This window comes from Petaurus breviceps, unplaced genomic scaffold (genome assembly GCF_028583685.1).
Source record: "Petaurus breviceps papuanus isolate PSGF00001 unplaced genomic scaffold, PetGlider_PUasm1.0 182, whole genome shotgun sequence".
NCBI lineage: Eukaryota > Metazoa > Chordata > Mammalia > Diprotodontia > Petauridae > Petaurus > Petaurus breviceps.
The window spans coordinates 6581610-6608440 of record NW_027185786.1 but is presented as its reverse complement, the minus strand read 5'-3'; the positions used below and the strand labels follow the sequence as shown (position 1 = coordinate 6608440).

Sequence of the window (26831 nt, the reverse complement as noted above, 5' to 3'; positions counted from 1 at the left end):
GTTTGAGGCTGTAGACAGCTTCGGAAACTGATTTGAAGAACTGGTGGACAGAATCTGATAAGTTTACATATAAAGTAAAATTCCCTTCTAAGTTTCCATTGATTGCTTGTTTCCTCATAGGGAAAGTATTTCTACCTGTAATAAAGTTAATAAAAAACTTCACTTAAAGCAAAACAGTTAACTCGGTATTTTAAAGCGTGTTATGTGGACTTTAGAATTTCTTTAAGGTAGAATTCTAGAGCAAATCATTTATGACTTCATACTTCATTTAGAGTTGCATGGGCTATACTTTGACCTTCCCATAGTTCATTTCTGCACTGGAATCAGGGTTGATAGGTTTGATTTTTTTTTTCTCACTTTGGATTCCTTTGTCTACTTTCTTCCAGTTTCCTTTTGTAGGCTTTTTGCCTGCAAAGGTTCTCCTAAGCAATCAGGTATGTCCTTAGATTTTTTTAGTTAATCCCAGCTTCCTCTCTAATAAGGACCTTTTGCAATGACTCATTGGATTCTGAACCTCTCTCAATACTAGTGATAAGGAAAAATAGTGTGACTTGTGCTGATGGTTTTTTCTAACCTTTTCTAGGTAGGAAAGCAGTGAAGTCTTCTTTCATATAAAGGCTGCTAAGTACTTAGGAGATGTTAGGGCCAAGCACCTTTTGTTACTGCATTTGACTATTGTATGCAAACAATAAAGTATTTTTGGCCATAATCTTACATTTTTAGCTCTGGCACAGGTAAGAACTTTCAAGTCCCTGGAAAGTACTTATGAAATATCTGTTTTCCTCTGTGACACATTTTTAAGCAGTAGGTCATAGATAAATGTCAAGACCCCTAAGGTTTATTGCTTATTGTTTAATTATGTTTATCTTTAGGACAACAAAGTGAATGGAGTAACCTGCTGCACCCGGATGTTGGGCTGTGCATACCTCTACCCTTGGATCCTTCCAAAGCCCCATATATACTCCCTTCCACTTACGGTACAGGATGAGCTGCTGATCTTAGGGAACAAAGCATTGTGGGAACGCCTGTCTTACCTGGAAGCCGTTGCTGCTGTGCGGCATGTCCATGATCCATTAGCAGCTGCCAAGAAGTTATGCACGCTAGCACAAAGCTATGGTTGTCAGGACAATGTTGGGGCAATGGTGATCTGTTTGAATGTTGGGGAAGATGGCTGTACTTGTGAGGTGAATGGCCTCGGCCTCCCAGGCCCTGGGGGATTTGCCTCAGCCACTACCATCAGAGAGGTTCCAAAGCCAATCACCCCTTCCTCCAGTAGCGGCATCGCCTCTGAGTTCAGCAGTGAAGTGTCCACCTCAGAAGTGAGCAGTGAAGTGGGCTCCACGGCTTCTGACGAGCACAGTGCTGCCGGCCTAGATGCTGGCCTCCTGCCGAGGCCAGAGAGGCGCTGCAGCCTCCATCCCGTGCCTGCCTCCGGCATGTTTCAGCGCCAGCCGTCTTGTGCCACGTTCTCCAGTAACCAGTCTGACAACGGCCTGGACAGTGATGACGACCAGCCAGTCGAAGGGGTCATCACAAACGGCAGCAGGGTAGAGGTGGCCGTAGATATCCATTGCTGTAAAGGGAAGGGTCTTGAGGCATCTCCTCCTGCTCTTGAAGAGCCTTCTCTGATGCTCGGTCCTGAGGAAGACTCCACAGGATTGTTCTTTAGGTTTCGGAGACAAAACAGCGCGAACTGTGGAACGCTCCTTCCAGTGAGCAGGGAGTTACAGAAATCTCCATCCACTTCTTGCCTCTATGGGAAAAAACTCTCCAATGGCTCTATTGTGCCCCTAGAAGACAGCTTAAACCTCATAGAGGTGGCCACAGAAGCACCCAAGAAAAAGACGGGCTACTTTTGTGCCCCAGCGCAGCTGGAGCCAGAGGATCAGCTCATCGTACCTCATGACCTGGAAGAGGAAGTAAAGGAGCAGCTAAAACACCCGCAGGACACCCGGGCTGGGGCAGACTCAGAGCCCTGGGAGGAAGATCGGGCAGACCATTCGGAAGAATTTGACACTGCTCTGTAACCCTCTGAAAGGAGCCCTGACATCTGAGAAGGCTGTGGGTCCTTGTGGCCACTCATTCTTCCCAGCAAGTTTGGTTTCTGCGTTGGCCACCACCCTATGGATGAGCAGAAAGGAGGCACTCGGAGATGAAAAAACTCGGGTTTACTTAGAATGAACTAATAACTACCATCAGTGTTGGATTTAGCATTTAATTGTCATTGGAATTCCCTGGGGAGGAAGAGAAGGTCCACCTCAATCCTGCCACCTGCCATTAACCCCTTCTCTCCTAGGTTAATTTTGAGAACTTGCCTGCCTGGGCAGGAAGGGGACTTGTTTCTGTGGAAGAAGTGACTGAAGATTATCTTCATGATCACTGCTGAAGGATCTCTGACTGAATAGTCACCTTGTCAAGTGTCAGAGCTCAGCCTAAAGATGAGATGTGCTGTGGTCATGTGGCTTTCTTATTCTTCTCTAAGAGAATACAGTCTATGGAAATGAAGCTAACTGGGAATGCAGAGCCAATCAAACAATTGATTTATGTATGTACTGTAACGGAAGCACTTTTCAATGACTGAAATTTATTTTCGAATCTGCACTCGAGCCAATCTTCTTAGAGACAGTCCCCACCTTGGTCCCTCTGGTTAGGGGCAGCAAGGTGTTGGTGCCTCTCACAGGGGTCCCAGGAAGGGTTAGAGGGAACAGAAATGAGGGAAGATTCAGAGTTCTCTTGGTAGGGATGTGAATTTTTAAAAGGTAAAAAATTGGAATGAAGAGAAAAGCTTCATAGTCTCCTGGTCATGGTGAGGGGATACAGTTCAGATCTCTTGACAGGAATGAGAAGGGGCTGAGAATTTCCCTGCATATGAGGAGGAGTGATCTGGAGACTGGCATAATTCCATAAAATGTGGTGAGGCAGTTTTCATCTCCTACTAGGTATGGCCAGGGGCTAACTCCTGTCCAGCTTTTTTATGTTTCAAGAGAAATTAAGAACAGATTGATGAACCTCACATATAAGAAATTCCCTCTAGGAGGAAGATCATTTTTCCTGAAAACCAGAGAAACAGATTTTAACACTAAAATCTGTTTTTTATAGGCCTTCAAATCTTAATATTACAGTAACAGACTATGTTCCCCTTTAAAAATCAGTCTTACTATACCATATATGCTCTCAATGAGTGTTGGGCTCATTTACTGCTATATGATTCTTATCAGATTAGAAACATTTCCATGCAAACAGAAACCTTTGTTTTCTGTACTTTTTGCACATCACTTCTCATTCCACGTGGCCCTGTCAGAATGTTTTTCCTTGCACATTTTGTTCAATTGCCTTTATAATTTGAAGACTTACGTAGACAGGAAAGCTGATTTCTAATTTTTCTTCCAAAACTTTGGCATTGCCTCAGCTACCTAATCGATTTGGGGGTGTGATTTGGATTTGTTGAGTGTTTGCACAGTCCAAGAAGAAAACAGGGTAGAACCGTTTGGCATTTGCTTTATTAGTAGGAACATAAAGATTAAATGTTGGTTTGCCAAATAATTTTTTAAAGCAGCTTAATTTGTACTTTGTGGGGGGCTTGTTGTTTGAAGCAATAATAGCAAACCAGTTGACCAGATGATCAGTTTACTGATGAGTCCACAGTATTGGTTGTCTAAGAAGTATTACCTGTGTGTATGAATGTGTGGCACTCATGTTTGTTTTTAAGAGGGATCCTGTTAATTGCTTAATGACCATTAATGTTAATCTTTTCAGGAGTCCAAATTTGAGTTCTTGTACTTTAAGAAAGTTTTGGTTTATCTGTCAAATCGTTGCTCTGCTACTGAAGAACTTGCAGTTTCCTATCTTTGATGTGATTAATTCCTCCTTAGGAAGGGACTGCAGGGGCACATTCAGGGCTTGAGATTCACTAAGAGAACAGGGGTGAATTATTTTGTGGCAGTAGCATTGTCTTTGGGAAATGAGAAAGTCCAAGAGGGAAAAGGCTCAGATGGTGATGGGGATGCTGAGCCTTGTCCTTCCAGAGCTTCAGAGTAGTTGTAAAAGTAATGTCCTCTGATAAAGAAGGCTGATTTGTAAAGATGCCGCATGGAAATCACAGCTTCTCTCAGAGCTGTCTTTAGATTGTATTAATTTCTTTCATTTCTTTCCCCAGCCTGCTTGTTTCAATAACCACTAGTTTTGTATAACCTGGTGTATTGGGCCCATCCTTTGGACTTGTAAGCTCAGAATTTGGAAGTTACAAATGTTCCTGTACTGAAGCTAATTTTTTTTTTTAAAGCAAGTTGCAGATTAGATGAAGAAACCAAACCTAAATTTGTGGGTATAAGGAAAAATGATTCCCTTATCTGGCCACTCTGGAGGAGGTAAGTAAAAGACTGCTTCCTAAAAATCCAAGCAGCTTTCCCTCCCGCTACCAGAATAGGCCAGTAGACCTGTTGCCCTAAAAGATGATGTCTAGGAAATTATATCATCTGATCAGGCTTTCAGTGTTTCATGACATCTAGCCCTATACCCTGAGCACTATCTACTCTTAAGCTTGAGGGACTAAATGTGCCCCTAGATTCCCCTTGTACAATGTCCTTCTCATGGTTCTGTGTTCTTTGTAAACTGTGTACCTGCCATCTCTGTGTAACAGAACAGATTAAGAGGTCCTGAAAGGGTAAAACAACTTATTCTGAGGCCTTGAAGCAGCAGTGTGTGACCCCTGTGAGTGGAGAATGTGCGAATCTTAGGAGTCGTGGTATTTAATCACAATGGATTTGGGAAGTGCTCTAGTCTAAACTTTGAAGTTTAACATGTCAAGCCGTGGTGCTGTTCAGTCACTGACTCACCCCTCCAGACAGATGAGGGCTTATTATTCTACTGTCAGGCAGACATGTGCGATAGGAGGATGGTCCCCTGTGTATAAGCGATAGCGCAGATGTGAGCAGCTTGACTAGTACTGGGGACTATGATAATGGCCTGTTTGCAATTGCTGCTGTTTTCCAGGAGACGGGTCTAGTTAGTATTAGCCAACCTACTGCGTGTTGAATGATTATCTCATTTTCATGTAGAACTTCCAGCAAAATCGAGTACTTACCAGCCGCTGGCTTTTACCATCTCTTTCTGTTCACTAATCATCCCGTGGAAACCTCCATGAGGAAGCAAGTGACAAGCATATACAGCAGTCACGCAGTGGCGCCGGAAGCAGACCCCAGGTGGTGTGTGTGACTGTGTCACATTCCGCCTCGTCCTGGGTGAAGCCGCTCAGATCCCCCCAAACAGAGCGACTGCCCTGTAATTGAGAAGACACCTCCTGGCTTAGCAAAAGAGCCTGCATATAGTAAGTCTTGCTGTGATCATTCAACCACCCCGAAATTCCTTGTGCTCCAGACCATATGCCCTTCTCCTGGATTTTGTAGGATCTCTCTCACTTGCCAGTGGATGTCATCCAGGCAGGGAGTCCACATCTTACAGTTTTGTGCAATCATTGTCCTATTTTAGTGTTAAGACTCATTATAGTGTATTTTTGATATTTTTGAAATGTGTTAAATTTTTTAATTCAATAACATGAGCCAGAGCATGTTTCAGCAAATCTATTGTTTGTAAAAATAATGATGATGATGATGATAATAAACAAATAAATATAATATATTTTGGTGCTTTTGTTTTAAAGTGGAATGCCTATTATTTTAAAAATGCTTGTATGTGATGTTCTTTTGGTTCATTATATAGAGATTGATTTGGAATTGTATCCTCCAGATTTCTCCTTGTTTCCTGCTTTAGGGTGAGGGAAAATGCATACCCCACATAAATCTTATTAAGATTTACATATAAGTTGAGACAGGAATATTTTTAGTCAGCTTTTCACATGATAAGGCAAAAAGATCTTTACTGTCATTAATAGTGTATTTTGTATATACTTAACATCTTAAGGACATTATTTTCTTAAGTGCATTAGAAGACTCAAGTCTTCTAGTCAGTGGAATCTTTAAATTTCATTTTTTTTAATCACTAAAAGTCTGCCTTTTCTTCCTGCTCCCTCCCCAAAATGAGAAAGAAAAAGAAAACTCTTGTTACACATATGTAGTAGTTAGCCAGACAGATTTCTGCCTTCGTCACATCCAGAGGAAAATGTGTCTCATTCTGCACTTTTTCACCTCCGCTGGGAGGTTGCTAGCATGTTTCATGTCCTCTGGAACTGTGATTGGTCATTATTGCTATGAGTTCCTAATTCTGTCAGAGTTGTTTGCCCTTACAATATTGTCATTTGTATACATTTTTCTCCTGGTTCTTCTCATTTCACTCTGTATCATTTCATACAAGTCTTCCCAAGTTTCTCTTCGACACCCTCCTTCACCATTTCTTATAGCACAGTAGTAAGTCCTTTATATTGAGGTACCATCAGTTGTTCCCCCAGTAAGTTCTTGTTGCTTAGGTATACACTCAAAGGTGATCACAGTGAAACGAGAGGTCCCATATGTTCCAGAATATTCATAGCACTCTCTGTGGTAGCGAAGAATTGGAAATGGTCAGTGTCTATCAGCTGGGGAGTGAAATCTAATAGAATGTTGTTGTTATGTAAGAAATTCTGGGATTAAGTTAGCAGAGGCCTCAGGGGTAGGTGATAATCCTCAAAGTCGAGAAGGTTTGGGTTTAAGTTCTGCTCCACCCCCAACACATGCTGGCTGAGACCCTAGAAAAATCACTTAGCCTCTCAGGTGCCTCAGGGCTACTCTCTAAGTTGCAAAACAGGGCATCATTAGAGGAGGTTTCCTCACTGTAAACTCCCTGTAGAGATGAAATCATAAGTCTTGGTCTGCGCCACGTTCTTAAACCAAAAATGTATGAGGAAAGCCAGAGAGGCAGGGAGGCATGGACACTGACCACAGCAGTGTAAGTGAAAAGAACACTAAAGGAAGCAGCTAAACAATTAAGTGACCAAGCTTGGATAATGTCTTGACGTGAAAACTAAAGGAGTCAATAAAACTTTAAAAAGTAAAATATTATGTAGAACAAGCCAAAAGCTATAGGACTGGAAAAGGACAAATGCCCTGATTCCCTCCCCCCCCTTCCCGACAAAACAAACTACAAAAGTATGGAAACCTGTCGAAGTTCTTGAATGTATTACTAAAGGTTATGTCAAAAAAAACTAGTTAGCATAATTGCATTTCTGAGATGAAGTTACTCCCCATGTGTTTCTGATACAGTTAACTAGAATGGTAGAGCAGGGAAGAGCTGTGGTTATAGTTTACTTAGTTTTTTGCAAAGTGTTTAAGTCTTAGGATGGTATTGTAGATAATATGGAGAGAAGGCTTAAACTACACAGTATAGTTAAAATTCTAAAACTAGGCTTACTCTAGAGGTCTGGGAGGGCACCAGCAGGGAGGCATGCATGGCCAGGTGATGGCTTGGCAATGTGATACCTGTTGCATATAATGGGCGTCTTATGTTAATATCTCTTTTTAAACATTCATTTAAAAAATTCAGTTATAAATTTTCTCCTTTATAGCCACTTAACTACCCATTGAGCAACGTACCATGTATGTATGTATGTATATAGACATGAAAAACGTTTTCACATTAGCCATATTTCAAGAAAAATAAGATGAACAAAATATACTTCAACCTTCATTCAAAGTTCATCAGTTATCCCTCTTGAGGTGGATAGCATTTTTCATCCTGAGTACTTTGGTTTTTCATGGATCAGAGTAGCTAAGTCTTTCATAGTTGATTTTCATTACAATATTGCTGTCACTGTGTACATTGTTTTAGTTCTACTCACTTCACTCACAGTCTTGGATTTTATGCAGATGAAATTTCATAAGAATAAATACATAAAGGCTTAATCTTGAGATCAGAGATTCAGCTTCAAGTATAAAATTAGGGAAGGTGTATAGATAGCTCCTCTGAAAGAGATGTACCCATTTTTAGTGGGCTACAAACTCAATATGAGTTAACTGTGTAATGGTGGCCAAAGAAGCAAATTCAAGCTGGCATCAAAAGGCATGATGTTCTCTGACCTCATCAGACCTCATGGAATATTCAGTTCTGGGCACCACATTTTAAGGACATTGATGGCCATGAGTTACCCTGAGGAAGGTGTTCAGTATGGTAAAGAGTTCCAAGGTCATATCATCTGAGGATCACTTGAAGAAACTGGGGAGGGATGTAGGGGCAGAAAAAGCTGATAAATTTGACCCAGGGGGAAAAAATAGCTAAACCCACCATAACTCTCCTTAACAGAGCAATCTAGGTGAAATTAGCAGGAGGTCCCTTCACTCCCCATCATCAGTGAAGCCTGTATGACCATGTCTTTTAAGTTGTAGTGAGGATGATTCTTGTTCAGGCATGAGTAAATACCTTCAAACTCGAAATTTTTTGCTGACCTTCAGTTTATAATTTCCAGCTGCCTTCCAGACATTTTGAACTGGATCTCCCTAGACATCTTAAATTCAGCACACTCAAAACAATACATCTTTCCCCTAAACTCTCCCCCTTTCCCAACTTACCACCGTCCTCCAAGTCTCCCAGACTCCCAGCCTAGGGCCCATCTTGGACCCCTCATTATCTCTCACCACCTACATCCAAGCTGTTGCCAAGGCCTGTCAGTTTTGCCTCCAAAGCATGTCTTAAATACACCTCCTTTCCTGACACTGCCACCCCATCTGGGCAGGTCCTCATCACCTTACACCTGGACTACTGGACTACTGGTCTACTGCCTGCTGGTGATCTTCCTGCCTTGACTCACTCTACTCCAGACAACCCTTCATTTAGCTGCTAGTGATTTTCCTGAAGCAAAGCTCTGACCATCTCTGCCTAAAATCCTTCACAACTTATTCCCTCATGCCTACCTTCCCATTCTCCCATGTTTTTAAACAAATGACTGGCCTAGCTGTCCAGGGAAGAGTCTATCAGCTCTGAGCATTTTCTCTGGCTGTCCTCCATGCCTGCAATGTTCTCCCTCCTCTCCATCTCCTGGCTTCTTTCAAGTCCTAGCTAAAACCTCACCTTCTATAAGGAAACCTTTCCCAATCCTCAATTCTGGTGCCTTCCCTATTTCCTATTTTTTTATATAGTTTGTATCTTGTTCCCCCTCCCCCAGTTAGATTGTGAGCTCATGGTGGAGACAGAGACTACCTTGTCTTTCTTTGAATCCCTAGTGCTTAGCAAAATAGCCGGCTAAAAAGTAGGTGTTTAATAAATGCTTATTGACTCTGATTCTGTGAATGAAGGCTTCATTTCAAGATTCAGTGTTAGTGATCTCACTGAAGGGGAATAGTCATTAGTGCAATGTGACATGATAATATTAATCCTTCAGTAGATGAAAACAGATTTTGCATCAGGAAAGTTTAGGAATGTAGAATATTTCCAAGAGAACTTTTACTTGTTTTAGGAAAAACTATTGCAAGTTCCCCACTTAAGGGGGAAAAAAAAGGTGGAGGCACTTCATGTATGTTATATATAATAAATAGCCCCTTTTCCCTAATGTAGGAAATTTAATTCATGCTGAAGGAAGCATGGTAAAGTGGAAGGATCATGGGACTTGGAGTCAGGGAACACAGATTGAAATCCTGTTTCCACTAATTTACAGCCAGTGTAACTAACTTTAAGTCAATTTATTTCTCTAGGTCTTTACTCCCTAATCTATGAAATGGAAGGGTTGGAATGTTGTTCAGTCAAGTCTGACTCTCGGTGACTCCATTTGGAGTTTTCTTGGCAAAAACAGTGGTGTGCCCTTACCTAATCCAGCTCATTTTACAGATGAGGAAACTGAGGCAAACAGGACTAAGTTACTTGCCCAGAGTCCACATCAAATGAGGCCATATTTACACTCAGAAAATGAGTCTTCCTGCCTCCAGGCCCAGAACTCAATCCACTGCACCACCTATGGTACAATGAGCCAGGCTGTGAACCAGAATGGAATTGCCCTTTGGGGATACAAGTCAGAAAACTGACTTAATAATGGTCTGTCTTCTGTGGACAGATATAGATAGATCCTTTAGTATCTTAAGTAGCTGATTAACAATTTGTGGCTGTCTTTATGTAGCATGGAACTAGGCTGTTGCTGAGATGGTTAATCAGAAGATCAGAAGGGCTTGACTAGGTCGGTCAGCATTGGAGTGAAGACTAGCACTGCCCACTCTATTGGATTTATGGGAGTAACGATGCTACGACCAGCTGTGTGCTCTGGAAGTTTGTGATCTTTTCCCAGCAATTATTCATCTGTCAATCAACCCCTCAGTATTTATTGAGTACCCTTCATGACTAGTACCTTAAAAAGGAACATTTGTACATAATCAAGTATGTCAAAAATTGCAGCTCTCGTGTGATTCAAAATGGGGAGTAATATTGGCATGGAATTGTAAAGGCGGGTGAGACCTGGGGGCTTGGGTCAGGGGCAGGGGTGCAGAGCGGAGACTCTCACAGAGTTCCTGCCGCCCAGGATCCCGGCGCACCGCTGCACGGGCTGCGCTGCTTTCGGCCGGCCTCCTCACGCCGCCGCTGCCTGTAACTGCGGATGGCCAGCACCACACTAACTCCGTACGTGATGACCAGAAGACAAGCAAAGGTGGCCGCGGCGCCGTCCGTGCCGGCCAGCTGACAGTTCATCCAGGTGAGCCCCTTGCGGGCGTACAGCCTCTCCCGCTTTTTGCACGTCTCCGTGGCGTTGATGCGCAGAGCCGCGTGAAGGTAGACCCCAGTGCCTACGCAATAGCCCGCCGCCGCCAGGAGGCTGAAGCCAGCTTCCACAAACAGCCACTTCCCGGGCAGCTTCTCGGGGCTCCTGGCTCCTCGGACTAAAACTCCCATGGTGAGGACCCCGAGGCCGAGGGAGACGGCCAGGCCGCCGTACACGAGCGGCGCCCGCAGCACCGTATACTGCTGGTCCAGCTGTCGGACCTGCTCCAGCTCCGTCCCCTCGAAGGGGGAGTAATAGCTGCTCCCGAAGCCGCTGTTCGCCAAGCCGGCGCTGAAGCCGGCCAGGGCGAAGTAGGAGGCCACGATGCACGTGAGAACCATTCCGTTCAGAATCACCTCCACTATCTGCACCACGCCTGGGAGGAGGAGAACGCAGTTAGCCACTAAGGAGACCAGCGGAAGCAGCAGAAGCGGGGCCGGGGCAGGGGCAAGGGAAGCCTAGCCCTCCGGCGGGCGCTCTGCAAACAATAGCTGCTGCAATGAAGGTAATTAAAAACGCCCCGGGGGAGCTTTCAGGGCGGCAGCTAAACTGAGGTCCTCCGACTTCCAAAGAGGTCTGCAGCTAAGGCTTTTTCTCTAAAGCCAGCATTTACACAGCCCCTACTACGCGCCGGGCACTGTTCTAGAGGCTGAGGATATAAATGACAGCCCCTGCCCCCAAGAATTCCATGTTCGAATGGGGGGGGGGGGGAGAAACTAACAATAATAATGGCATTTGTAAAATAGAACTTTAAAGGCTGCAAAGTACTTTATATATCCTCGGATCCTCACAAGAACTTTGAGAAGTAGGTGCTACGATTTATCCCCATTTTACAGACAAGGGAACCGAGGCTGAGAGGTTCAATAACCTTGCCCAGGGTGACACAGCTACCTAAGTGCCTGAAGTAGGATTCAAACTCGCGTCTTCCTGACTCTCAAGTCCAGTACTCTATTCACTACTACACCTAGATGCTATACAAAAATGATTTGCGTATAATTTCGAAGGTGGAGGACTAGAGGAATCAAAAAAGATTTCTAGGAGGTGGAAGGAATAGTATTCCAGCCATGGAAGGCAGGCTGCGCAAAGGAAAACCGGAAACAGGCTAATCTGTGACTCAAGAGTATGGGTGGCATTCAGAGATAGCTAGTACTTATTGAGGGCAGGCTTGTCCTCCGGCTCAAAGTACACCTGTCCATCCTTCCCTCCCTATTTGTGCAGTGAGAGTTCATGAGAGGCGGAAGGAGACCTTAGCAAGAACTTGATTTCCCTGGCGGGGGGCGGGGGGGGGGGAGGGAGAGAACAGACCAACCCACAGACCCATTTTTACCCCTGACATTGAGAATTAGCCTGGGTTCTTATGCCCTACCAGTATGTCTTACCTACTCATACAGTAGCTACCTGTCTCGTCTCCTTACACCCCATTCTAAGGCTGTATCCAGGCCTCCTTGTCGCTCCTCACAAAAAAGACACCCCATCCTGCCTCTACGGTTTCGGCAAATTTTTGAGTAGGAAGACTTCTTTTTAATGTAAAAAAACAAATCACAGACTCCACCTGGTGGTGTCCCGGTATTATAGGGCTGATGGAGAACTGCAAAGAGTACTTCCGGAGCCTCATCTTTTCATTAAACTGACTCAGGGACTTTAAGTGACATGCTTGACCTCACACAGCTAAGTGACAAGCCTGCCTCCAAGTCCAGTTCTCTTCCCACTATAAACAACCACCACCTTCATAACCACTGACTGAAAAAAATATACTATCACAAAAACCTACTATCGATTCAGTAACACTTTTAAAGGAATTTCTATTTTACTAATTGAAGGGTTGATGAAATATTAAAGATCTTCTCAGGACATTTTATAGGCCTACATGAATACATATGTTGTTTTTTCTCCTTTGGAACAGGGGCCAAGTTCTCAGGACTAACAAGTCACCTTGCCCCGGTTCCCAGGACTAAAAGTTCAACCCGCCATTGGCCAATTCCTCTTCCTGGAAGTGTCGGCTGCCCTTCTAGGAACAGACAGAATCCATCTCGTGTCCTTTTGAACACAGATATTTTGCTTCTTTGGATTCAGACCCAGTCTAGAGCTGCAGTTAGTCACATTCAGTGCAGTTAATTCCTCTTAAGACATGTAAGGCTCTGGTGACAAACTCATTAATTGACCCAATGCTTTTTTTGTCTAAAACTGGATCTAACCTGGAGAGATGCCCCTCCTCTTCAGAATTCACCTTTGGGGAGCATGCTTTGCCCAGGACCTTTTCCCAATCAGGACTCTGGAGGCTGGACCTGGACTCCCCAGCCACATGACCCAGATATTCCCCCGATTTGGTGATGTGTGTAAATATTTCTATTATTCTGCTAGGCTTTATCTTTACATGTATATTCCTGTATTTCTTTAATCCTGCTTTATATTGTTCTTGTGTACAGAATAAATGTTATAATGATTCTAATCTGGTGTGAGTGTATTCATTATACTGTGCAATCCGATGCTGAAAATAGTTAAAGCAGCTGCATGCATCTCCTTAACAATACACTAATCAATAGCCTCTACACGTACTTACAGACCAGTAACACATATGTGTGTGATGTAGTCAGGGTGCAGAAGATAGATGTGCTTATTTTGCTGAACCATTCATATTTGATAGCTGAACAAAAATTTAAAAATTAAATGCTGGGGTTCAAATAAGGATCTGGGGATTCCTCTCTGTGGTGCCCCCAGAGGGGTGGACTCAAATCCAGAACCAAAAATGAATGATTATAAATTATCGACCATGACAGAGAACTATTTTCCAGAAAGACACTATAGAATATGGTCACCTAAAACCCACTGGCATTCATACACAGAACCTTAATCCCTGCTAACTGACACACAAATTCACTGTCCTGAGTCACATGTGATAGCAACATGTAGAGTAATAGCTAGGCTACCTTGCCTGGAGGAACTGAGTTTAAATCACATCTCTGACCCATTAACTGAATGACCTTGACAAGCAAGTCAACTAATTTCCCGAAGGGTCTCAGCTTTCATTTTTATGTAACCTAGATGGCCACTGAAGCCCCAAACACCTCTGAATCTACACTCCTAAGAGTCTTCTGTGTTCTCACTGCTCTCTTTTGCTTGTATCATTAAATGGGGTAGGTAGAGGGAGGAGTGTACTGCTACAGAACAAAAACAACCTCCTAAGTCTTTCATTCCGAGGCACCAATTTCATCTATACATGCCTTAAAGTAGCAGGAAGCAACCCAACTTTCAAGTAGACCCCAAAATGGTATGATTCCCCAACACCAACTCTCCTATGGACTTCAGTGGCATTATGGGTAAATACAGCAACAATAAAGGGGCTTGCCTCATTTGATCCTCAAAGTCCACCTTATGGGAGACTAGTAACCACTCCTACCACTCCCAGTTAACCATCCAACCAAACCCCACCCTGCCTAACTTTCTTTTTTTTTTCTTTTTTGCCTTTTTGGAGGGGGGAATGCAGGGTAATTGGGGTTAAGTGACTTGCCTAAGGTCACATGGCTAGTAAGTGTTAAGTATCCCTGCCTAACTTTCAAGATCAGATGAACTATCCCTGAACACACCAATGGTGGAAAGAAGGAGCATATATCTGAAGGAAAAGAATAGGACTTGCTTTAGTAGCTTTGGAGAGTGCAGGACCTAGAATAAAAAGATAAATTGGGATTCTGTTGTTGCATTAATAGCTAGTCTTCTCACTGATGCTTCTTCTATAGCTGTTCATTTAAAGAGGTGCCTTCCTTTGACATTTGCTGTTTTTCAGTTATGTCTGGTTCTTCATGACTCCATTTGACATTTTCTTGGCAGAGACACTGGAGGGGTTTGCCATTTCCTTCTCCAACTCATTTTACAGATGAGAAAACTGAGGCAAAGAGAGTTCAGTGATTTGCCCAGGGTCACACAGCTAATAAGTATCTAAAGGCTGTATTTGAACTTAGGAAGATGAGTCCTCCTGACTCCAGACATGACACTATCCACTGCACCACCTAGTGGCCCATCCTTTTACATACCATGTTCCCAAAAAGGGCGCATTAATGCACCTTTTATAGTCATATCTTTATATCCAGTTATGTCTTTAACAGATTTCTTGGCACTGTACTATTGAAGAAATTCTACTGAGTCTCTCTGGTAGGTGAAGAGTTTGCCACCCAGACCCCAATTTGTGTTTTGTGCAAATCTGTATTTTTAATGATTGAATTTGCTTAGAACAAACTTGTACAAAGAATGAGATTTAAGGTACAACGAGGTCACAGAATCACTTTGGATCAAAGGAGGCTTTGGTTTGGACTTGTCCTGCAGTGACGTTATAATGAGTTGTTCCAGAATTTCGGACTTCACTTTCAGTTTCTCACATAATGACCAGGTTAGTTTTCCTAACTGAGAGTCAATGTGGGCTCATCAACACTAGCTGGAATCTGGGAATGAATGTCTCCAGGGATTAATTTGTTTGGAGTCCAAGGTGCCTCTCTCCAATCCCATTCCCAATCTTTAGTTTATGTTATTCTACTACAAACCATCTGTTTCACTAATTAAGGATACAAGAAGATACAGCAGAGTTATGGTGGGGGTGGGGAGAGCAACGGGGACTTCCAGATTCCTCTGCTTATAGGCTGTATTTGAAAGAAATTAGGTACAATGGTCTCAATGTATCTGACTTTTACTGAACACAAAGTTGGATAAATTCAGAGAAACTCCCCAAGTATTTGCATATCATTATGTAGCCCAGACCTCTCTGAAGGTCTTGGTTTGCAATGATTTCTAAGGAAATTTTCCCAAGGGAAGAGAATTCAAAGTTTGTTCCATTCTCCCCTTTGCACCAGTCTCTCCATGGGAAGGCTGTATTTCCACCCATCCATAGAGAGCTTGTTCCAAAAAATGGTAGAGGTTTTTGAGATCTAGCAGCAGCTGATGAAAGACTATAATTCATAGGCTTCTGCTGACTTCTCTTCAGGCTCTCTGACTCTTCTGTAAGCCCTGAAGGCTAGAACAGCCCCAATAGCAAAGACAATGATGCCAACAGCAGCAAAAAGTCCAGCCCCTATGTCTCCACCGTGGTAGTTACATGTAAAACCACTATATCCTTTACTCTGGTACAAGGTCTCCCTCTCTTTACACACTGGAGAGTTGTAGGCAGCTGAGAGGTGGTAGAAATAGAAATACAAAGCAGGGATGTAACTCCCAGCAATGATGACGTCCAAAATGGCTTCAATCACCAGCCACAATGGGCAATGCCATGGGACCCGAAGGACACCCAGGAGAATGAGGAGACAGGAGAAGGCCATGAGGCCCCCTCCATAGGCCATCGCTGCTGTCACCGTGGGCAGCTTGAGGTGGTAGAACTGGATGTCCAGCTGTTGGGCTTTATCCCCATCGGGCCCCTCAAAACCACTGAAGGCTCCTCCATACTGGTAGTAGTAAATGCCCCCAAGGCTGGTGATGCCCGTGTAGCCCCCCGTTGAGTTGTAAGACACAGAGCTACAGGCCAGAATCAGCAAGTTCAGCAGGACCTTCACCAGCTGGCAGCAGGCTGCAAAGACCAAGAAGCGAAGTTATGTTCTAGGTGAGGCTTCTCTTCCAACACGGAGGTCACCTCCCCCACTGCATGCAGCTCACACCACCGCCTTTGTATCTCCACCTCCCCCACGAAAGCCCAGGCAGCCAAAGCTTCCTCAGGAGCAGCTGATGATGAAGATGTAGGGTAGCCAGTCCACAAACAGTAAGATGGGGTGCATTTTTGAGAGGTTGGTCTTAAAAGACAGGTCTTTCCAAAGGACCAAAAAGACTTGGGACCCATGAGAAGTTCAGGAAGACTGCTGTGAACCACCTCTCCCAATGAGAAGAAAACCACACATGTACGTGGGAAAGCCGGAGGTGCTGGCATTTTCAGATAAGGAAGAAAAAGTCAGTCTCCTATTTCTATGTGTTATGGCTCCTGTGAAAATATATGCCCAACTGCTGCCCGACCAGCTTAGCCACAGTTTGACAAACAAGATCTGCCCAAGCCTAGAGAAAAATCTGAATATGCATTTAAAAACAGCTTTTAAAAATGCTGTTAATAAGAAAAAGAACTACATTTTTTTTTTTTGCTTTATGGAGGGCAATTGGGGTTAAGTGACTTGCCCAAAGTCATACTGCTAGTTTTTGCATTAAGTGTCTGAGGCAGGATTTGAACTCAGGTCCTCCTTACTCCAAGGCCGGTGCCCTATTCACTGTGCCACCTAGCCGCCCCCAAAACCACATTTTTAATTAAAAGCACAATATACTTTTATTTGCTATTTTGTTTCCAGACAACTCTAAAATGTTTTTGTTTTTCTGCCTAATCACATTTGTCTATATACATATAAAGGTGTATGTATGTTTGTGTGCATTGTGTATACATATATAAGTATATATATATATATATATGTATGTGTGTGTGTATAAATAAGATAGTGTAACCTTACTCATCTGATCTCCAGTCTTCCCAATCAATCTTATTTAAGGGAGGATATTCTAGGGCCAATACAGAGCCAAATGTTCATGACTTTGCTGGAGAGGCCTCCATGTGCTACTGAACCGAGATGTGTCTGTACATCCTGCTTCCATGCTGGACAATAAGCCTGTCTAGATCCTTGCACACTTAACAGACTGGAAATTATCCTTCACATGTACACAGCCCTCTAAGGCTTAGGAATTACTTTCCTCACAATTCTGAGATGTAGGTTGTAATAATAACTTGCAATTATGAGACCATTTACGGTTGGTCAAGAGCTTTTAGGTAAGTTCTTATTTGATCTTCCCAACAACCCCAAGGCAGGTGTTATTATTATCCATCCCCATTATTCAGACAGGGGAAACTGTGACTTGTCCAAGGTCATCCAGCTAACAAGAATCTGAAACAGGATTTGAACTCAGGTTTTCCTGTCTCAAAGTCTAGCATATTATCAAGCCACCATTTCATCCTGCCACCTCCAATATTATCTCGATTTTACAGATAAGACCAGATAGCCACAGCTGAAATTTCTGAACCAAAGTCTCCTGACTTGAATCTAGAGTTCCTTCTACAAGGCCATGGCTATTATACATTCCTTAACCAAGACACACTTCATTCCTCGTACAATATCCATTCACTAACCTTCCCCTATTAGTTTTTAACCCTATAAATTGTTCACCTTCAGAAACTTCAAGGCCAATTAACCGCTTGGACAATGGCCCTCTCTACATTGCAAGACTGGGGAAAAAAGGTCTTGAATCAATGGTGGCCCTAGACCCCGGAGTCAAAGATGAGGTACTTCCCTCTAGAACAAGTTTCCAAGGGGAGGATTCCATTGGCAGATGCCTCTGTGGTAATGGGGGGGAGGGGGGAACAAAGGAGGTCAAAATCTTCTGTGTTTGCCACCAGTGCCATGACCTAACAAGAAAAACGTGGGAAGGAAGGGAAGGTTGGCAGTCCTAAGGAAGTGGGTCATTTTATATACAATTCCTCTCACTGACTGAATTCTTCAACCTCGTTTAATATTAATGAATCAAATGACCCTTAATTTCAGTCATGTCACCAGAGACTTCACAGCCTACAGCATTGGAGCATCTGGATTAAGTGAAGGAAATAAAATGAGGGGGAATGCAGGTCTGAGACCAGAATGATGTCTTCAGATGTCAGTCTCTTGCATTTTATCAGCTGATGCCATTGACAGTGGGGAGCCTGGTTATTGGCCTCCCTCTGGTTACAAAAGCCCCAGGACTCCCAACTCCTGAAACCTTCCACGGCAAGGATGGCTTCATATCAGAATTCCTTCCTCAGATTCCTGTTAAAAAAGAACCCCACCTAAAATCCTAAATTTCAAGGAAATGTTGTTCAGGCCCAGTAGACAGTTTGTTGGGTCCTCTCTACTGCTCAGTAATTTGTCTCTTTTTGACTCCCTATCCACCTTCACCCTACCTCTTCAAAAACTTTCATTCTCCTCAGTGAACATCCCAATCCCTTTCACTCCTGGCAAAAATACTATCCACTATCAAGATGAAGACCTTTTCTGGTGATCTCTCTCATTTTCCCTTCTTTCTACCTCAAAATTACCCTGTAGTTTCACCTACTTTCAATCAGTTCCACCTCTGAGAAAGATACACCCAGGAGTGTTAGCTCAAATCAGCCAGCTGATTGTTACATTTTCAGTGTGAGCTTGGCAAATACTGTATATCAGGGTCTGATTTATTGTTTTGTTGATTGTGTAGACCTGGAAAAGTGACTTTAAAAATCTTGATAATGCAGGTTAAACTTTGAAGAGTGTTGTGCAAACATTTTCCCCCAGTGGAGAGCCAACTGTTAAACATCTACCAACATACTGCTGGACATGTCCCTTCCTCACTGCCAAAACGAATTCTTATACCCCAGCCTTCAATTCCATTTCCTTCTACTCTTCTGAGATACTCACCTTCCCCTTCCTCTTGCATCTTCAGTCTCTCCCCCTCTCACAGTTCTTTACCCTCTGTCCATCTGGCCAGACCACACCTTCATTGAACAGCCTTCCCGAATAACTCACGCTCTGCTCCTCCTGCCAAGAATACTCCTCTCATCTCCAAGTCTTTGCCTATAAATGCCTGTCACTCTATTCCAGTACTTAGCAGAGTGCCTGGCCAAACTTGGTGCTTAATAAATACTTGCTGATTTGGCTTGATTCTTCAGGTCCAGCTGTTTGAGAAACATTGATGTTTATGATGTTTGGGGGTCTGTAGACAAAATGGGGTTTGGGCTCAAGTATCCTGAATAATTCCTTCTAGTCTCTCTTAACTTTGTAGAGATAAACATAACTCAAGACATGAAGACCTCCTAAGGAATTAGTACTGGGTGAGTAGTGTTGGACTTGGAGGTGGGGAAGACCTGAGTTTGAATCCTTACTGTCTGTGTGACCCAGGGCAAATCTCAGCCTCGATTTCCTCCTCTGTAAGAAGAGGGGATTAGATGCTTCCAGAAGACCAAAGAAAGTGATGAACTGATGTGACACACATTTTTGGACATAGTCAGTATGGGCATATTTTTTGCTTGATAATACGTATTTGTTACAAAGTTTTTTTTTTTCTAGTGGATTGGGAGGTTGAAGAAAAAATAAGTGCTTGATAACTGAAAAAAAAAAAAACTGTATTTGAAAATGAGGGGGTTGGATTCCATGACCTCTCAGATCCCTTGAGATCTTAGGTCTATGATACTATAAAGTCAGTGAAGTCTGTGGTCCTCCCACGTTTGCTGAGGGAGATTATCTAATCAATAAAGAATTTAGTCAAGAAAGACCAGTTCTTGACCTGGGATAAAGAAACAGATGGTAACCTTTGCTCAGACATTATTGTAAGCCTGGGGACAGCCTACAGGAGTTTTCTTCTTAGTGGTGGTTACTATCATTCTGGTGTATCTATGCCAACTCTGGGTAACCAAGGTTCTGTATAGTCCTCAGTCTGTTAACTTCCTCTAGTTATGCCTGCCTCCCCTCTCTGCCCTGCTCCCTCCCCCTGCCCCCAACTCAGACAGAAACCTCATCTCTAAACTCAAAACCAAAGATAAGCCAGGTATACGCTGAGTCTAACGTTCAGTTTACAATCCAGAAACTGAGCCCTTCTCATTTCCCATGGTAGAATGAGTCAGAGTGGAGGGAAAAAAAACCTTCAATCTTTTTAACTGGTAACGACTCTCTTCCGGGTATTTCCATCAGAAAGGTCAACAAGGCCAACCTTGCTGGCATTTTCCTCAGCCTGTCTTTGTCTCTGATACAAAGGAAGGAGTGCCTGTAACTGGAAGACCGTCTGGAATCCCCCTTTTATAAGGTTTTATAATCTTTTTATAATCTTGTAATTTCTTCACAGCCTTAAAGATCCTGGGCTTTATTTCTAGGCATGAGCACCCTGATTATGTCTTTCTTTCCCCTCAAGCAGCAAACATTCACCTCCCATGTACCCAGTTCCAAGGCTTGGCAAAATTAGCCCAGACAGAGTCTTGTCTAAGGCATATGATCTCAGAGTTCACCTGCCAAACCAGATTTTCCACATTGCAAGCAGGGTCAGAAACTCTACCAGAAACTGGCTCGTGGTTTCTGCACTCACTTCGGTGGAAAAGCATTTGGGTGACTAAGATAAGACCAGTGAAATCACAGAGCATCTCCCTGTCCTATCAAATGATCAGTGGATCAGTTTTCTGGATTCTTTCAAATGAGACTCAGCACATTCTGGTGAGAGCAGGGCCTATAGGTGATATACAGTAGCTGATGCTGGCCTATTGGAATCCTGCCTTAGATACTTACTGGCAGGTCCATCTGTCTCTTTCCTTGTTAGCTTGACCTGGACTTACCAGGGCTCTCCTGAGTCAGAGATGCTTGCAGCTTAGTTCTCTAATAACTGCTATTTATGCAGTGGGCTCGAAGGTTTGTAAACTGCTTTACATGGGTCTTAATTTAATACTCAACAACCCTATGGGGTCAGTAGTAGACCGGCTATGGTATCTGTCTTTTATAGATGGGGAAACAGGTTCAGAGAGGTTGTGATTTGCCCAGGGTCCCACAGCTTATAAGTGTCTGAAGAAGGATGTGAACTCAGGTCTTCTTTACTCTAAATCCAAAGCCCTATGACACACTGTAATTTAAGTGAGGAGGATATGTCTGGCACATAGTAGGTACTCTAATAAACACCTACTATTTTGAATTCCAGGGCAGCCAGGCCATTGTTTTTGGAGAAAAGTATGCCCTCTCCCCCAATCCTGCAATGACGTTTCAGGCATTCTTTCATTAGAACATTTGTCTCACTCATTCAGTAAATGAATTCTCGGGAACTGAAAGGCAAGACCAGCTGAATTTCTCTCTCCCCAGCCCAGCAACATCCTGCCACATCCCTGTGGTCCCCTTCCCCAACTCCAAACCACGTGATGGGATGTAGCATCTCACCTCTCCCAGTGCACAGGTATCTGCATTTGTGGCATTCCAGCAGGCCTTCAGCCTCAGACTGGTAGTATTCTACCTCTTCCACTGCCGGCCATGGGCTAAAGGACGGAGGCCTCCCCGAAGGGTAATTACTGTAACAACATCAACAAAAATGGCAGTTAACAAAAAGAGAAGAGGCCCGGGTCAAAATATAAAACTGCTCCAGGCACCACCTTACGTTCCAGGAATAGAAGTAACAGATGAAATAACCCTGAGAAACGATGGGCTGCCAGATGCCACCTCGGTGAAGCCAACACCTTCCTCCCTCACTGAGGGCTCTGAATCCTCCCTAGCTAGATTTGCTAGTTCTATACCACCCGCCCATCATGCAGACTTGGTAGCCCCCAAAGCTCTGTCCTTTCTGGGCTCTCTTCTCTTCTCTTTCTATACCAGGGGTTCTTAACCCTGTTTGTGTGTTACAGGTCCATTGTCAGTCTAGTAAAGCCTATGGGCTCTTCCCGGAATCAAGTTTTACAAAGTGCATAAAATACAGCATTACCAATGTTTGTTGTTCAGTCACTTTTCAGTCAGGACCAACTCTTTGTGACCCCATTTGGGGTTTTTGTGGCAAAGATACTGGAGTGGTTCATCATTTCCTTTTCCAGCTCATGTTACAGATTGAGGAAACTGAGGCAAACAGGGTTTAGTGACTTGCCCAGGGTCACAAAGTTAGTGTCTAAGACCAAATTTGGACTTAGGTCTTCCTGACTCCAGGCCTAGCACTCCATCCACAAATTCCTGATTGTTACTGATTTGGCATGTTATGCATTCGTGTGTCTTTATCTGCATTTTGCCTCTTTTTGCATCCCCAACACTTAGCACAGCGCTTGGCACATAGTAGGCATTTAATAAATACTTTACTGATTGGTGGATAGATGTTCACACCTCCCCCATTAGAAACATAAGCCTTTTGTCTTGGTGCTCCCAGGGTTCAGCACACAGTAGCTAGCACAGATAAACGCTTGTTAATAATAACTAGCTTTAATCTGGTTTTGCAAAGCATTTCCCAAATTATCTTAGGTGATCCTCATCACAACCCAGTGAGGGACACACTGTTATCCCCATTTGGTAATTAATTAATTGTCAATTAAGGATTGATTGGCAAATGTCGGCCAAACAGCAAACGTAAGTGAAAGAGTTAAATCCATTTCAGGAATAGAACTCTACCCAACCGGGCGTAGAAACCAGATAGGGGAAGGAATTTAAATGAGAAAGGAGAACTAGCCCCAGACAAAAGTCTTCTCCTCTGCCCACCCCGGAATTAAGAAGAACAGAGATGTTTCCAAGATGGATTACATCAAGGCTGGATTTAAAGAATATATATGTACAATGTTGGAACTGAAAGGGACCTCAGATTTCATCTAGACCAGGCTCTTCAATTTACAAAAGGGGAAACTGAGGCAGGAGCCCTTGCTCTCGAGACAGCTTAGAATGCTATGTTCTAACTAGATGCTGCTTTCTAGATCCTGGTTGGAGGAAAACAGATCTAGTTATCTCTAATAATCACTTTGGTTTAAAGGTCTGGGGTTTCAACTCAAGCTAGGACCCAACTCCTCTGTAACCAGATGGTCATCTCTCGGTAAATCCTCTAAACCTCAGCTGATTCTCTTACTGCTTGGTTGGCCTGTGGGATGCCACTGACTTTGGGCAACTGCTGCCACACTGCACTCAGGAGAAATCTGGCCTTCTCAAAATTGATTTTCAAGTTTCAATTCTGTCTAGCGCTAGCCAAGTTAACATTTCTCTCCCCACCCTTCTTTACTGGTTGTTTGGCTGAGGTGTTCCAATCAATCATTAACAAAGAATTAATTACCAAATGGGGATAATAATGTTTAAGTAAAAAAAAAGGCTCAACTTCAGCAGTTTTAGACACCATAAATATTTGGGTTTCAAGTATTTGGGTCCTCACACACTCTCTCCTTTTCCAAGCTAGCTTGCTGACTTCAAGGCACCTAACACACATTCCTTTCGGAATAACTCTTTGGAAAACACTAGCTGGATGTTTGGGGACACTGTACAAACCCCAAAGCACTCCTCCACACATAGCCACCTACTTTAAACTTTTATTCTCAGCAGTAGGGAATTACAAAGGAAGGTTGTTCATTTAGCTAGACGTGCCCCAGATTACTGTATTTGCAATGCAAAATTGCTTAAGGTGGGAGTCAATGGATAAAACTCGGCCAAGTTAAGTGGTAAGGGGGGAGGGTTTGGGGCACGAGGTTTCCTTAAGATAAGTTTGCTTATCTGAGGAGCAAAGTAGCACAGCTTCTACAGATTAGAGCAAGTTTGAGAAGATTCAGTATCAACAGTTTATCCAAAGTGTAGATACCAGGGGCACACCTCACTACGGCCTTCCAGGTTTTCTAAGCTTCAAGATTCAACAGGGTTTCTGGCCTCCCGCTGCCTTTCTCTCCTTCCACAAGAGTACTCCAAACTCTCCTCCAGCACCCTCCCCCAGCTCCCTACCTTCAGCAGAACTCAAATTCTTTGAGGTCAAGCACTATCTGATTTTGGTGTTCTGGGTACCTTGCACATACACAGAAAGAGCTTAATAAACATTTTTGTTGTTTGAGTCGTTTCAGCAGGGTCCGACTCTCCAAGTCCCCATTTGGGGTTTTCTTGGCAAAGATACTGGAGTGGTTTGCCATTTTCTTCTCCAGCTCATTTTATAGATGAGGGAGGAAACTGAGACCAACAGGGTTAAGTGACTTGCCCAGAGTCACACAGCTGTTAGAAGTCTGAGGCCAGATTTGTACTCAGTGACTCCAGGTCTGTAATTCTATCCACTGAGCCAAGTACATAATTGTTTAATAATAACATACAACCTTCCTTGCTTCATAATAAGCAACAGAACTGGAAAGAGATGAATGGGGAGACTGGGGTAGGGTTGGGCTGCCGAAAAAGTTTTAATATTATGTAGAAAGGAGGTAACCCACCTTGAAAGGGGAAGGAAGATAAGGGAAAATGACAGGTTTATGCCTTTTCCCAGATTTTCAAAGTCTTTTTACTTTTCTCCCCTCTTAGAGATTGATGGAATTAGAAGTGTGGGAGCCCAGTGATATACATTCAGTTATCAGTCAGAAAACTTTCACTCAGATTTGGAGAATCCACCCCAAATGTTCCCACAGGCTAATTCTGAGCTCATATTGGTCTGATCAGCCACAGTCTGACACATAGAAACATGACTCTGGCATAGTGATGTCATTCTGGTCCTCTTTGAGAATGAAGGCCAACAATCAACCAATATCTTGAAAAGTGATCTCTAAAAGGCCCCCTGCAGAAACTATCTCCCTCAAGGGGTCCACCTAAAATTCTACCATTCCAAAGTCATTCCTTTGGGTTTAAATTATTGCCTCTTCTGTTAAGAGGCAAACACATAAAATAACTCATACTAAAGTATTAACATATTATCGAGGCCTAAGAAGTCAGGTGCAACAGTGAGGATGATTTTGGAACAATTTTGGCACAGTTAAGGGTTTCTTTCCCAAAGAGTTACCAGGCCCTGGGGGTCATTGTCAGAAATCCTGACCCAAGTCTTTCTACTGGACTTAGATGACTCTGGAGGAGATAGTGAGGCTGATTCCTTTGAGCAGCTCTGCCTCACTTAAATCCATCTCATTTTCCAGTCAAGACATCACTTCCTGACGTCACTGGTCCTCTTCCAGAAGGAAGGATAAACAACTCCAGGCCCTGGCAGAATCTAGGGATAGGGTTAGGCTACCAATGATACAGGATGTTTTCAGATGGAAAGGAAACTGGATCCAAGGTCTGGTGCCAAGAGCTGGCTGCAAGAGAGCAGGATAATTATTCAACAAGCAATTATTAATAAGATGTGTCTTACTTTGTGACACAGTACAGCTCTAGGGTTTAAAAAAAAAAAGCAAAAGCAGTTCCTGCTCATTTGGGAAAATCAGAGCCACTGCCTCTCAAACCAATTCTTATTAAAAACCTACTATGTGCAAAGCGAGGTGCTAGGAATACAAAGGCAAAAAGCTGGTCTGGGTGCTGGCCAACAGGCCTCCTGCAGTTCCCTCATCCCCTTGGCCAAAATTCCCTCTCCACTCGACTTCTCAGAAGACAGTAGCTTCCCCTTCCAAACTCAGGCGCCACCTACTACGAAAGCCAGCAAAAAAACACTTCCCGAAGAAGAAGCAAGAATCAGTTACCTCTAAAACCAGTTACCTTCTGGACTGGGGCCAACTGTCCTCCTGGGTAGGGCCAAACTGCTCCCAGAGTATCATCCCAATTCAGGTCTAACCTTTCCTCCCCTCACCTTACGGGAGGGCCAAGAGGACAACTTGGGATCCTGAAGGGGGTGGAGGGAGGTGCTAAAAGGGCTCCCTTTCTTCCTGCCCTCGGAACCGAGGGGCTCCCCAACTGCTACCACAAGTCCCTGCTCACCTCTCCGACCGTCCGAACTCGGTCTTCCTCTGGGTCCAGGTGTCTTGCGTTTCCCCCAGAGGAGGCCAGGGAGGCGGGGCTCTGTCCCGGTACTTCTCCCAAACTATGTCCTGAGTCCTGCTTTGGAGGGATTTTTCTCTAACCCTTTGTCCATTCGAGCGGGGGTGCTCCCAGTCCTGTGTGTCGGGGCGGGGGTCTCGATCGCTCCTTCTGTCCCCTTCTCGGTCCCTCCGCCTGTCCCAGTCTCTGTTCTCCCTTCGGTCCCGGTCTCTGTCCCCCCTTCTTTCCAGATCTCGGTCCCTTTGCCTGTCCCCAACTCGGTCGCCCCGCCTGTCCCGGTCTGGGTCTCTAGGTCTGTTCCCGTCTCGGTCCCGCCGTCTCTCTCTGTCCCGCTGTCTCTCCGGGCCGTGGTCTCTGTCCCGCTGTCTCTCCAGGCCGTGGTCTCTGACCCGCTGTCTCTCCGGGCCGTGATCTCTGTCCCGCTGTCTCTCCGGGCCGTGATCTCTGTTCCGCTTTCTCTCCGCGCCACCGTCTCTGTCCCGCTGTTTCTCTGGGCGGTGGTCTCGGTCCCTCGGTCTGTCCCGGGTGCGGGAATCCCGGGAATCCCGGGAATCCCAGGAATCCCGAGCCTCCAGACCCTCTTCCATTTCCTCACTCCAGGTCCCTGCCCCGTGGGGGCTACAGAAGGAAATCTCGAACCAGAAGTGGCCTGCGCAGGTGTCCAAGCCCAGAGGGGCGGGGCGGGGCGGGCCACCAGGTTGGCTGGCTCCGGGAGCTCTCACCTGGGCGCAGGCGCACAGTCTGTGCCAGAC

The 26831-nt window shown here is 44.2% G+C and overlaps 2 protein-coding genes and 1 long non-coding RNA gene across 4 annotated transcripts in view; 2 read left to right on the top strand and 1 right to left on the bottom strand.

Annotated features, from left to right (window-relative positions):
• Positions 1-6158, top strand: part of PHLPP2 (PH domain and leucine rich repeat protein phosphatase 2) — a 112244-nt gene extending 106086 nt beyond the window's left edge. Inside the window, exon 19 of the mRNA XM_069087702.1 lies at positions 873-6158. Within this exon, the coding sequence (XP_068943803.1) occupies positions 873-2027 (1155 nt within the window). The 3' untranslated portion in view covers positions 2028-6158. The remainder of the gene's footprint in view (positions 1-872) is intronic.
• Positions 6159-10201: 4043 nt separating this feature from the next.
• MARVELD3 (MARVEL domain containing 3) lies at positions 10202-26772 on the bottom strand. 2 transcript variants are annotated; one of them, XM_069087703.1, is made up of 3 exons: positions 26020-26772; positions 21583-21710; positions 10202-11042 (listed from the first exon to the last, which is right to left on the bottom strand). In XM_069087703.1, the coding sequence occupies exons 1-3, from the start codon at positions 26664-26666 to the stop codon at positions 10408-10410; spliced, it is 1410 nt and encodes a 469-aa protein (XP_068943804.1). In that variant the 5' UTR covers positions 26667-26772; the 3' UTR covers positions 10202-10407. The 2 variants fall into 2 exon arrangements, with proteins under 2 accessions (XP_068943804.1, XP_068943805.1); XM_069087704.1 differs by lacking the exon at positions 10202-11042 and adding an exon at positions 14278-16211.
• LOC138160876 (uncharacterized) lies at positions 11052-13111 on the top strand. Its single transcript, XR_011168216.1, has 2 exons — positions 11052-11171; positions 12570-13111. It is a non-coding gene; the product is annotated as an uncharacterized lncRNA (long non-coding RNA).
• Positions 26773-26831: the final 59 nt, after the last annotated feature.

Excerpts from the sequence above, each read along its gene's own strand:
- MARVELD3 (XM_069087703.1), bottom strand. The coding sequence starts at position 26,666 with ATGGAAGAGGGTCTGGAGGCTCGGGATTCCTGGGATTCCCGGGATTCC. Across the intron at positions 21,711-26,019 it reads GAGTTCGGACGGTCGGAGAG|TAATTACCCTTCGGGGAGGC; the intron begins GTGAGCAGGGAC and ends ATGTTGTTACAG. Across the intron at positions 11,043-21,582 it reads ATACCTGTGCACTGGGAGAG|GCGTGGTGCAGATAGTGGAG; the intron begins GTGAGATGCTAC and ends TCCTCCTCCCAG.